At 40.5% G+C, this 13,621-nt stretch overlaps 1 protein-coding gene across 3 annotated transcripts in view; it reads right to left on the bottom strand.

Moving 5' to 3' along the window:
• Positions 1 to 13,621, bottom strand: part of LOC132833332 (SWI/SNF-related matrix-associated actin-dependent regulator of chromatin subfamily A containing DEAD/H box 1-like) — a 120,394-nt gene that overhangs the window by 82,913 nt on the left and 23,860 nt on the right. For all 3 annotated transcript variants that reach the window (XM_060851509.1, XM_060851511.1, XM_060851510.1), the window contains exon 3: positions 4,463 to 4,640. In XM_060851509.1, the coding sequence (XP_060707492.1) occupies positions 4,463 to 4,640 (178 nt within the window). The remainder of the gene's footprint in view (positions 1 to 4,462; positions 4,641 to 13,621) is intronic.

Here is a 13,621-nt window from a genome sequence, read left to right as displayed (position 1 = left end):
TTCACTTGCGTCTTGTACAAAATGTGAAAATCTCTGAGGGGAAGCAACAAGGCAAAATATCATCTTTGGTTTCTGTTCTGGAGAAATCTTAAGAATATGATTAAAGATTGGACAAGCACAGAATTGAATTTGGTTGTGATATTCTTTACAGGTAAGCAATTTGCTAATACTGGCAGAAAATGTTCACACATGAACTGTCAACATTTATGATATTAAATGCCATCCAGAAGGGTGGAATGATATCCAGAATCTGAGTTGTTACAGCAAAGGTGATTCATTCCGTCAACTGTACCTATATTGCTCCCTTAAGAAGCAATTTACCCAGTATTATGCCCAAGCCTTTTGCCCACTTCCTTCTTAAATGCCCAACCAACTGAAGAATATAAAGCCTATCCATTACAGAGGCTTGGATATCACAGATGCAGGAATGGTTGTCAGATGTTCCTGGGGTTTTGTTGTTTCAAAAGGAATAGGGGAGGGAGGTAAAAGTGGAGGAATCACATTGCTAATCAGAGATTGTATCACAGCTGCAGAAAGGGAAGTCATCGAGACGGGTTGGTCAACTGAGTCAGCATGGGTGGAAGTCAGAAATAGGAAAGTAGCAGTCACTTTTCTATAGACCCCCCCAATGGCAACAGAGACATGGAGGAGCAGATTGAGGGGCTGATTTTGCAAAGTTGTTGACATGGACGACTTCAACTTCCCTGACATTGACTGGAGCCTCCTTAGTGCAAATAGTTTGGATGGAGCAGATTTTGTCAGGTGTGTCCAGGAAAGATTCCGAACTCAATATGTTGATAGGCTGACTAGAGGAGAGGCCACATTGGATTTGGTGCTTGGTAACGAATCAGATCTCTTGGTGGAAGAGCATTTCAGTGATAGCGATCACAACTCCTTAACCTTTACTATAGTCATGGACAGAGAGAGGAACAGATGGGATGGGGAAGTATTTAATGGGGTTGGGGGGGGATTACAATGCTATTAGGCAGGAACAGTTAAGCATAAATTGGGAACAGATATTCTCAGGGAAATTCACAACAGAGATGTGGAGGTTATTTAAGCACACCTGCTGCAAGTGCTGGATAGATTCATCCCATTCAGGAAAGGGAGGGATGGTAGGGTGAAGGAACATTGTATGACGAGAGATGTGGAACATCGAGTCAACAGGAAGAAGGAAACTTACTTCAGATTAAGGAAGAAAGGATCAGACAAGGCTCTAGAAGGTTAAAAAGGTAGCCAGGAAGGAGCTGAAGAATGGGCTTAGGAAAGCTAGAAGGGGGCATTAAAAAGTGGGTAGGATTAAGGGAAACCCCAAGGTGTTCTACACTTATGTGAGGAAAAAGATGATGGCCAGAGTAAGGGTAGGGCCGATCAGGGATAGTGGACGGAACTTGTGTCTGGAGTTGGAGGAGGGAGGGTTGGTCCTTAATGAATACTTTCCTTCAGTATTCACGACTGAGGGGGACCTGGTCGTTTGTGAGGACAGCTTAAACAGACTGATATGCTCAAACAGGTTGATGTTAAGGATGATGTGCTGGAAAGTTTGAAAAACATGAGGACAGATAAGTCCCCTGGGCCATGGGATATAGCCACGGTTACGATGGAAAGTGAGGGAAGAGATTACTGCGCCTTCGGCGATGATCTTTGCATCCTCACTATCCACTAGAGTAATACCAGATGTTTGGAGGATGGCAAATTTTATTCCCTTGTTCAAGAAAGAGAATAGCAATAACCTTGGGCATTACAGACAGCCAGACTTACGTCAGTGCTGTGTACATTATTGGAGAGGATTCTGACAAACAGGATTTATAATTATTTGGAAAAGCATAGTTTAATAAGAGATAGTCAGCTTGGCTTTATGATGGGCAAGTCATGCCTCACAAGCTAAATTGAATTCTTTGAGGGTGTAATAGAACTCATTGATTTAGGTAGAGAAATGGATGTAGTGTATATGGATTTCAGCAAGGCATTTTATATGGTTCTCCATGGTAAGCTCATTCAGAAAGTAAGGAGGAAAGGGATAAAAGGGAAATTTGGCTGTCTGGATATAGATTTGCCTGACCCATAGACGACAAAGGATGGAATTCAGCCTGCAGCTCGGTGACCAGTGGTGTTCTGCAGAGATCTGTTCTGAGACCTTTGCGCTTTATGAATTTTTATAAATGACTTGGATGAGGAAGGTGGTAGTGACTTTACAGATGACATGAAGGTTGGTGGAATTGCGGATAGTGTAGAGAGCTGTTGTAAGTTGCAACTGGACATCGAAAGGATGAATAGCTGGACTGAAGTGGCAGATCGAGGCCAACCTGGAGAAGTGTGAAGTGATTCAATTTGGAATTTGAATGCAAATTACATGGTTAAATGCAGTGTGCCATAACAGAAGGATCTTGGGGTCCACTTTCATAAATCCCTCAAAGTTGCCACCCAAGTTGATAGAGTTGTTAAGGCAGCAGATGATGTGTTGGCTTTCATTAGCAGGGGGGATGAGTTTAAGAGCTGCAAGGTTATGCAGCCCTGGTTAGACCACACTTGGAATATTGTGTTCAGTTCTGGTTACCTCATTACAGGAAGGATGTGGAAGCTTTAGAGAGGGCGCAGAGGAGATTTACCAGAATGCAGCCTGGACTGGAGGGCAAGTCTTATGAAGAAAGGTTGAGGGAGCTAAGGATTTTCTCAATGGAGCAAAGAAACATGAGAGGTGACATGACAGAGGTGTACATGATGATGAAGGGCGTGGGTAGCAAGAGATTTTTTTCCCCAGGACGGAAATGGCTATCACGAGGGGACATAATTTTAAGGTGACTGGAGGAAGGTTTAAGGAAGATGTCAGTGGTAGGTTCTTTATAGAGTGTGGTGGGTACACGGAAAGCACTGCCAGCAGTGGTAGTAGAGTCAGATACATTAGGTACATTTAAATAAGTCTTTGATAGGTTATATGCATGATAGTAAAATGAAGGGTATGTAGATTAGTTTGATCCGAGAGTAGGATAAGAGGTTGACACAACATCAAGAGCTGAAGGGCCTGAACTGTTCTATGTTCTGTCCAATACCACGGCTTAGAAATTTTAAGCCCTTCAAGACTCCAAATTACTTCTACCTTCACCATGACCGGTACACATCTTATTCATTGTTAAAGGCAGCTCTAATTAATTGTTTAATGCTTCTTTCTTTTGGAATTCCCAAAAGGTCTTTTACGACATTTTTACTATTTAGAAGCTTAAAGTGAGTCATGAGTGATGATAGGAGTCAGTTAGCTAGAAAATAGGGAAAATAAAATTATTATTTTACTTGGCTTATGTTATACTGACCACAGAAAGACTGAAAACTTAACATTACTGTCAGCTGTTTTTTTTTGGTTAGACAGTACAATGTTCATAAATTAACCTACTAAATTATGTGCCACTTGTTACCCAACTAGAACAACCTCCATCATTTTTGTGAAATTTAACGTGACAGAAAATGAAAGAGCGCTCGTCTTCACAAGCCCACGATATACAATTCCTAATTTGTATCAAGATATATTAACAATGGTAGCTGGCTACAATTGTGAGCATATTTTCTTCCATAACTCAAGTTTACCCTGATTTCTGCTAACATTCTAATGTAGTTTCTGTCCCAATTCGCCTGTCTAAATGCAGTACTGCACATTTCTCCACATTGAACTGCACCTACCTTCTATCTATTCCTTCCGACAAATTGTTATCTATGCCATTATTAAAATAGGTTAATCTCAAACTTGTTAACATGCCCACATTTTTGTGGATGAGTAAATAAGAGCCAAAGTAGTTGACCAAAGTTAGTTTGCATAAGAATGTGGTGTCATACAATGATGCCAATCTCTACAGTCATTTTCCCCCACATTATTGACAATAGAGGTTTACTTACTATTGATCAATACTTGTAATGTTCACCCCTTTGTTTATTTTACAGTAGTGACCCATCAGTCAAAATGCAAGAAAGGAAATGATGGCACTGGTCAGATGTTAAGGTTATACTGCATTACTGAACCTGAAAATGGGCTGAGCTCACAGATTTCATTAAATAGACACACAAGTATTAAGCCTCTGAAAATAAATAACATTCCATTATTTCTGTGCTGCAATAGCAACTCACACTGTACAGGCAGTGCAAGCACAGCAGTAGCTCTCTCAAAGTTCACACTGGGTCAAATCAGTGGGTTTTCTCACAAGCATGCTGGACCATTTTTTTATTACTCTGTTTAAAAAGAATGTTCATTGAATATAAAATACAAGATGGGATTGTCTGATTTGTAAATTTTCTGCCTTTCTTGGTCAAGATACAGAAGGCCAAAACGCCCACAAAGTCATTTTGCTTAACATTATTCTAAACCAAAGATCAAAAACATGGCTATGGTCAAGAAAATATATGACTCAGAGACAAATACCTCAATGTACAAGTTTCTAATTTAGTAAGACTGTATCTCATCCCATAATCTACTTACCTGCAATAGTTCAGCATCTGTTCTATTTGGAAATATTTCTGTCAGTTTTTGTACTTTGGAAGCAGTAGAATCCTCCAAATTAACAGAATGAGACGAGCCACTGCTGTCCATAAAAGACCCATTTTCTTTAAGGGAAAGCTGTTCATCCTCACCAGATGAAAAGTCAACAGCGTCATTTCTGAATGAAAAGATAATCACAAATAACAGAGGCTAGATATGAATACACATTACATTAATGCAACAAAAAATGGGTTGTACATTAAATCACAATTTTATCCATTGTGTACTTCAAATATCATGAAAGCTTATACAAGTTTAGGTGCAGTAAAAAAAAATTTTTAAAAATTATTTGGATGCAAATCAGTTGGGATTTGGTCTCTGGTTTTTAGCAGCAACTACAAAAATACATGCACATATCCAGTTGTTACATCACAAGGTATTCTCAAAATAGCCAATATTTAACATTTTATCACCAATCCATTATAAGAACTGGCAAACAGATAGGAAAAAAAATCATTGTTTTGAAAAAAAGTAAAAATGTTAAATATACGTAGTAAATCACAAAGCACTCAAATCACATTAAGTTGTGTGGATCATTCAGCAAGGAGTTAGTTCAAGCTAACTACCAAACAGTGGTACACATTTAAAATGTGCCAAATGCAATCCCAATTAGGTTGCTCCTTCCTCACCAAATCAGAAAACTACAAGTAGAAATATTTTGATGTGTTGCATGTTATCAGAGTATCTCTTAGGAGCTATAAGGTATTTGAATGAAAACAACCAACTTAGCCCCTTATGGAACATTTGCTACTTCTAGGAGTTTTATAGCTGAAATCTTGTGTTGCAATAAGCAACAGAAAAAATCTCATGGATAGTTTGGCATCAAAATTAAACTTATCTCGCACCATATTGAAAATGCTGGAGGTACAGTATGAGACATTCTAGTAACAAATCTAACTGCTTATTCTTCATAAGCCATATTACTTTTCATTTGGCTGACAAACATGCTGCTCCCATAGCATGAATACTCACTTGTTGAGCACCCTGTACAAAGAAAGCATATTACTTCAAGAGCAAAAGATCACCCTCATTTCTGTCTGTAGGTCAACCCTGAAGAAGTTATCATACAAATTAAGATTAATGGGTGTAAATATGTAGAAGGTGCAAGCTGGAGGTGCACATATATCTTACCATGAGGAAAAAAAGCTAATTCAAGAGGTTATTCTCTTAACTCAGGTTGGAAAGGGGAAAGAGTACAAAATCAATTCATAAACTACTTCAAAAGAATTCCTGAAACTGTGTTAGCTCGTGGTTACGTATCCACACTTTCCAAAAACAGCATCTTGGATCATCATCAGACAATATTTATACGAAAGCTTTTCACTCTTAAAAATCTGGTTTCTAAAGTATATTTAAGTCACAAGGCTTATGTTTTAATAACATTAGCAATGAAAATCAGAGATATGGGCTTGAAGCAAGGCAAACTAAATTGTTTTAGAGTAGACAAACAGGAGGCTGAAAGAACACTACAAGCAAAGCAGCACCATGAAGTAAAATTGTTTGGCAGAGCTATATTAATAGACAAATATTAGTTAAATAGGTTATGTGTACTGAATTTTACCATCTCGACATTGCCAAAAGAGGAGTTTCTGAACACAAATTTTCACCATAGGGTTACTGTGAACTGATCAGTTAGGTAAAACCTGTAGTTAGTTGCCTCTGACCAGAAACTGCTAGGATATTGATGGAGGGGTTCAACAAGGTCAACACTGTTGGACACCAAAAGGAGAATGAATAATTGACTCCCTCTTGCCTGGCACTACATTGATGCATATGCTCTTCACCACTTATCAATACAAGCATGAATGTTGTCCAAAGGTGGACCACGGATGCAAGCATGGTCTGTTTCAGCATCTGAGAAGTTATGAGTTGGAATGAACACAATAACCATCAGCAAATATGCTTATTTTTACCTGACTGAAACAACTAAAGATACCTAGACCTGGGGCACAACTCAGAGGAACTTCTGCAGTGACACCCAGGAGCTGATTGGCTGCCAACAACTACAATACAACTATTTTTGTGTGTTCGGTAGGATTTTGCAATTCGAAAGCTTTCTAATCAATTCTTATTGATTTCAAGTTTAATAGGGCTACTCAATGTCTCAGTCAAATGCAATCTTGGAGTCAAGGACAGTCACCTTCACTTCACCATATCAAATGAGAAATAGGCCTTGAATGATTTAGTGATTTTGTTTAGAAAATAAACGTGACACTGATGGGAACCTTATTTGGGAAAAATAACAAAAATCAAAAATATACAGAAAAAAAACAAGAAAAATTTTGCCAAACAGCTCTTAAGCCAGTTACATTCAAGTTCTGTGGAAAATTTATCAACCACCCAAAAAACTGAGTTTACTATTTCAAATTCCTTTAATTAACATTTATTTGATTCATGACTATTCTGTAAAATCAGGAGTAAGCAAGTAACATAACACAAGAAAAAAAGATGGCTTATTTTCCTCAGTAACAGTTATGGAAAGTAAAGTGGAATGGCCAGGACTGGCAGCCAACCATTCCAGGGTATAGATGCGACAGGAAGGATAGAAAAGGTGCAAGAGATGAGGGGGAGTGGCATTTTTGGCTAGGGATAACAGTTGTACCCAGGATGGATATTCTGGCGAGTACATCCAGTGAAGTTATTTGGGTGGAACTGAGAAATATGAAAGGGATGATCACTGTATTGGGATTGTACTATAGCCACGCCAATAGTCAGCAGGAAGTTGAGAAGCAAATTTCTTAGGTGATCTCAGTTATCTCAAATTAACAAGGTCATATTGGTAGAGAATTTTAACTTTCCAAATGTAGACTGGGGTTGCCATATTGTTAGTGGCTTCGATGAAGAGGAATGCGTTAAATATGAACCAAGAAAAATCTTTATTCAGTATGTGGACGTACCTATTAGAAAAGGATCAACCCTGACCTCCTCTTGGGAAATAAGGCAGGGCAAGTGACTGAGATGTCAGTGGGGCCAGTGATTATCATTCTATTAGTCCTGAAATAGTTATGGAAAAGGATAGGCCTGATCTAAATGGAAGGAGGGCCAATTTGATATTATTACACAAAGTAATTTGAGGCAGCTATTTGTAGGTAAAGGGACAGTGGGAGACCTTCAAAAATGAGATAACGAGAGTCCAGAGACAGTACATTCCTATTAGTGTGAAGGGAAAGGCTGGAAGGTATAGGGGATGCTGGATGACTGGAGAAATTGGCGCTCCGGTCAAGAAACAGAAGGAAGCATATATCAGGCACAAACATATCAAGTGAATCCCTAGAAGAGTACAAGGGCAGTAAGAGTATACTTAAAAGGGAAATTCGGACAGCAAAAAATAAAGAGGGGACATGAGATAGAACCAAGAGACTCCACAAATACATTAAGGACAAAAGAGTGACAAGGGAGCTAACAGGGCCCCTCAAGGACCAAAAAGGCCGCCCGTGTGGACTGCAGGAGGTGGGCAAGATACTAAATGAGTATTTCGTGTCACTGTTTACTGTGCAAAAGGATATGGAGGCTGGAGAAAAATAGTGATGTCTTGAAAAGTGTCCATATTACCTGGGGTGGTGTTGGACATCTTAAAGGTATAAAAGTAGATAAAATCCCAGGCCAGAACTTTGTGGGAAGCTAGAAAAGTGATTGCAGAGCCTGTTGCCAAGACATCAGTATCACTGAGAGCCACAGGTGGGGTGCCGGAAGACTGCTGTTCAGGTAACATGGTACCATTATTTAAGAAAAGTGGTAAAGAAAAGTCAAGGGACTTTAGACTGGTGAGCCTGGCATCAGTGATGGGTAAGTTGTTGAAGGGGACTCCAATGAACAGCATTTACATATATTTGGAAATGCAAGGACCGATTAGGGATAGTCAATGTGATTTGGTGCATGGGAAATAGTGTCTCACTAACCTGACTGAGCTTTTTGAAGAAGTGACAAAGATGACTGAAGATGACAGAGCAGTGAACATTGTCTATCTGTATTTCAAGGTATTCAATCATGTTCCGCATGGTACACTAGTTAGTAAGGTTAGATCACATGGAATACCAGGACAGCTAGCCATTTGATTACAAAATTGACTTGAAGGTAGGATACAAAGAGTGGTGGTCAATGGTTGCTTTTCGGACTGGATGACTGTGACGAGCTGTATGTCTCAAGGACTGATATTGGATCTATTGGTGTTTTGTCATTTATGTGAATATCGGATGGACACCGGCTGACACTAAAATTGGTGGCTTAGTGGACAGCAACGAAGGTTAACTCAAGAGTTCAGCAGGACCTTGATCAGATGGGCCAATGGGGCTAGTGGCAGACAAAGTTTAATCTAGATAAACGTGAGTTACTGCATTTCAGCAAGGCAAATCAGGGCAGGACCTATTCACTTAACGGTAAGTTCCTGGTGAGTGTTGCCGAACAACGAGACCTTGGGGTACAAGTTTGAATGTGAAGTCGCAGACAGACATGATAGTGATGAAGGCCTTTCACATGCTTGCCTTTATTGGTCAGTGTATTGAGTATAGGAATTGGATATTCTGTTCTGGCTGTACAAGACATAGACAAGGCAACTTTTGGAATACTGCATTCTATTCTGGTCTCCCTGTTACAGGAAAGAGGTCATGAAACTTGAAAGGATTCAGAAATGAATTACAAGGATGCTGCCAGGACTGAAGGGTTTGACTGAAAGGGAAAGGCTGAATAGGCTGGGACTAGTTTCCCTGGGATGTCGGAGGCTGAGGAGTGACCTTACAAATGTTTATAAAATATTGAGGGGCATGGAAAGGGTAAATAAACAAGGTATTTTCCCCAGAGTAAGGAGTCAAAAACTAGAGGGCATAGGTTTAAGGTGAGGGGGAAAAGATTTAAAAGGGACCCAAAGGGCAGCCTTTTCATATAGAGGGTGATGCATGTCTGGAATAAGCTGCTGGAGCAAATGGTGGAGGCTGGTGCAGCTACAATATTTGCAAAGGCATGTGGATGGGTATATAAATAGAAAGGGTTTAGAGGGATATGGGCCAAGTGCTGACAAATGGGACTAGATTAAGTTAGGATATCTGGTCATCATGGTCAAGTTGGACCGAAGGGTCTGGTTCCATGCTGTGTATCTCCAGAATTCTATATCATATTTACCACAGGCTTTTAAAATGGATAATTGTTTTATTCATTAACTTTCCCAAACTTATCATCAAGAATACAGACCTAATCTGAGATGCTTGCTGGAGCTCTGTTACACATATATAATTTAATAACTTGGAATCTAAAGTAGGTGAAGAAATGGCTTTCATTTTTTCAATTAACAACACAACAGAAAGTAGAGTTGTGAGAAGGTTTGTAGCTCAGGTTGAGGTTCTGGATGTAAGTTTGTTCACTGAGTGATGATAGAAATAGAAAGCGGATACTAATACCCGTACTTCACTGGAGGCTCACTGGTTATGTTACCTAGTATGGTCACGCATCCTCTGAAAATCAACCTTCCAGCTCAGCAAGCAAACTCACATCCGCATCAAAGTATTTTTGATATACAAAACAGCAGTTACAAAATGTCACTTTATTTCAGCTAATAACTAGCAAACCTCCTGGGGAGTTAATGGTGAAGTTTTGGAGATTAGATTAGATTATTTACAGTGTGGAAACAGGCCCTTCGGCCCAACAAGTCCACACTGACCCGCCGAAGCGCAACCCACCCATACCCCTACATTTGCCCCTTACCTAACACTACGGGCAATTCAGCATGGCCAATTCACCCGACCCACACATCTTTGGACTGTGGGAGGAAACCGGAGCACCCGGAGGAAACCCACGCAGACACAGGGAGAACGTGCAAACTCCACACAGTCAGTCATCTGAGGCGGGAATTGAACCCGGGTCTCTGGCGCTGTGAGGCAGCAGTGCTAACCACTGCGCCGCCCACAGAAATGCGACCAATACAACCATCAAACAGAGAAGCCAGAAGGAAGTACACGGAAAAGAGGCTGACAAGTGTTTTGTTAGCAGAACCGAAGGAGTCATGGCTGACAGGAAGTCCTGAGTTAGCTGTTGAGAAGTTCCAAAACACTTAGAAGCAACATTCCCTCCAAACTTGGCTACCACTCGGAGATTCTGCCACACGCAGATTTGTGTTCCCAGCATTACCTTCCAGTTTTAGAAGCTGCTGCCACACACTAACCTCTGGAGATCTGTGCAGTTGAAAAGGTTAATTAGAGGAAATATTGCTTCATCATCAGTAAAATGAAACTTTTAGATGCAGACAGCTGTGGGCATCTCAGAGGTAACTGATGTTGGAGCTTAGCAACACAAAAGGACTGCACAGTACAAAAGAGTTTTGTTCAATGTCAACAAAGCAAGTAAATGCAAATCAAAACAGGACTAGAGTCATAGAGTCACAGAGATGTACAGCAGGGAAACAGACCCTTCAGTCCAACCCGTTCATGCTGACAAGATATCCCAAACCCAATCTAGTCCCACCTGCCAGCACCCGGCCCATATCCCTCCAAATCTTTCCTATTCATATACCCTTCCAAATGCCTCTTAAATGCTGTAATTGTACCAGCCTTCACCACACCCTCTGGCAGCTCCTTCCATACACGTACCACCCTCTGCATGAAAAGGTTGCCCCTTCAGTCTCTTTTATATCTTTCCCCTCTCACCCTAAACCTATGCCTTCTAGTTCTGGATTCCCCAAACCCAGGGAAAAGACTTTGTCTATTTACCCTATCCACGCCCTTCAAAATTTTGTAAACCTCTATTAGGTCACCCCTCAGCCTCTGTCGCTCCAGGGAAAACAGCCCCAGCCTGTTCAGCCTCTCCCTATAGCTCAAATCCTCCAACCCTGGCAACATCCTTGTAAATTCTTTCTGAACCCTTTCAAGTTTCACAACATCCTTCCAATAGAAAGGAGACCAGAAATGCACGCAATATTCCAACAGTGGCATAACCAATGCCCTGTACAGCCGCAACATGACCTCCCAACACCTGTACTCAATACTCTGACCAATAAAGGAAAGCATACCAAACGCCTTCTTCACCATCCAATCCACCCGAGACTCCACTTTCAAGGAGCTATGAACCTGCACTCCAAGGTCTCTTTCTTCAGCAACACTCCCGAGGACTTTACTATTAAGTGTATAAGTCCTGCTAAGACTTGCTTTCCCAAAATGCACCACTTCGCATTTATCTGAATTAAACTCCATCTGCCACTTCTCTGCCCATTGGTCCATCTGATCAAGGTCCTGTTGCAATCTGAGGTAACCCTCTTTGCTGCCCACTACACCTCCAATTTTGGTGTCATCTGCAAACTTACTAACTGTACATCTTATGCTCACATCCAAACCATTCATGTAAATGACAAAAAGTAGAGGATCCAGCATCAATCCTTGTGGCACTCCACCCGTCACAGGCCTCCAGTCTGAAAAACTACCCTCCACCACCACCTTTTACCTTTGAGCCAGTTCTGTATCCAAATGGCTAGTTTTCCCTGTATTCCAAAATATCTAACCTTACTAACCAGTCTCACATGGGGAACCTTGTTGAACACCTTACTGAAGTCCGCATAGATCACAGCTACCGTTTTGCTCTCATCAATCTTCATTATTACTACTTCAAAAAACTCAATTAAGTTTGTGAGACATGATTTCCCACGCACAAAGCCATGTTGACTATCTCTAATCAGTCCTTGCCTTTCCAAATACATGTCCATCCCATCTCTCAAGATTCCTTCTAACAACTTGCACACCACAGATGTCAGGCTCACTGGTCTATAGTTCCCTGGCTTGTCCTTACCATCCTTCTTAAACAGTGGCATCACGCATGTCAACCTAGAGTCTTCTGGCACCTCACCTGTGACTATCAATGATACAAATATCTCAGCAAGAGGCCTAGCAATCACTTCTCTAGCTTCACACAGAGTTCTAGGGGAGACCTGATCAGGTCCTGAGGATGTATCCACTTTTATGCATTTCAAGACATCCAGCACTTCCTCCTCTGTAATATGAACATTTTGCAAGGTGTCACCATCTATTTCCCTACAGTCTATATCTTCCATATCATTTTCCACAGTAAATACTGATGCAAAATACTCGTTTAGTATCTGCCCCATTTTCTGCAGCTCCACACAAAGGCTGCCTTACTGATCTTTGAGGGGCCCTATTTTCTCTCTAGTTACCCTTTTGTCCTTAACGTATTTGTAAAAACCCTTTGGATTCTCCTTAATTCTGTTTGTCAAAGCCATCTCATGTCCTCTTTTTGCCCTCCTGATTTCCCTCTTAAGTATACTCCTACTGACTTTCTACTTTTCTCAGGATTCACTCAATCTATCCTGTCTATACCATACATATGCTTCCTTCATTTTCTTAATCAAACCCTCAATTTCTTTATTCATCCAGCATTCCCTATACCGACCAGCTTTTCCTTTCACCCAAACAGGAATATACTTTCTCTGGATTCTCGTTATCTCATTTTTGAAGGCTTTCCATTTTCCAGCCGTACCTTTACCTGCGAACATATGCCCCCTATCAGCTTTTGAACGTTCTTGCCTAATACCGTCAAAATTGGTCTTCCTCCAATTTAGAACTTCAACTTTTAGATCTGGTATATCTTTTTCCATCACTATTTTAAGTCAAATAGAATTATGGTTGCTAACCCCAAAGTGCTCTCCCAATGACACCTCAGTCACCTGCCCTGCCTTATTTCCCAAGAGCAGGTCAAATTTTGCACCTTCTCTCGTAGGTACATTCACATACTGAATCAGAAATTTTCTTGTACACACTTAAATTCCTCTCCATCTAAACCCTTAACACTATGGCAGTCCCAGTTTACGTTTGGAAAGTTAAAATCCCGTACCATAATGACCATATTATTCTTACTAGAAACATGCACTTTGAGTCAGGTTAATACAATTGTAAATTCCTAATCAAACCACTGCCAAAATATCAGCAATAATTAGCTTGATATTATTGCAGTGAAACATCTAGACAAATATCACTATGCCTAATGAACCAAAGAAATGTACATTGTAATTGCTAGATTGTATTTTTAAATGTCATGAATGAGATTGGCTGCAGATCCCTCACCCCACACTACAAAAAGCCAACCAAAGCTCAGAGGGAATTTAATCGT

The sequence above is a fragment of the Hemiscyllium ocellatum genome, chromosome 36 (assembly GCF_020745735.1).
Source record: "Hemiscyllium ocellatum isolate sHemOce1 chromosome 36, sHemOce1.pat.X.cur, whole genome shotgun sequence".
Taxonomy (NCBI): Eukaryota; Metazoa; Chordata; class Chondrichthyes; order Orectolobiformes; family Hemiscylliidae; genus Hemiscyllium; species Hemiscyllium ocellatum.
This window is presented reverse-complemented; position numbering and strand designations above follow the sequence as displayed.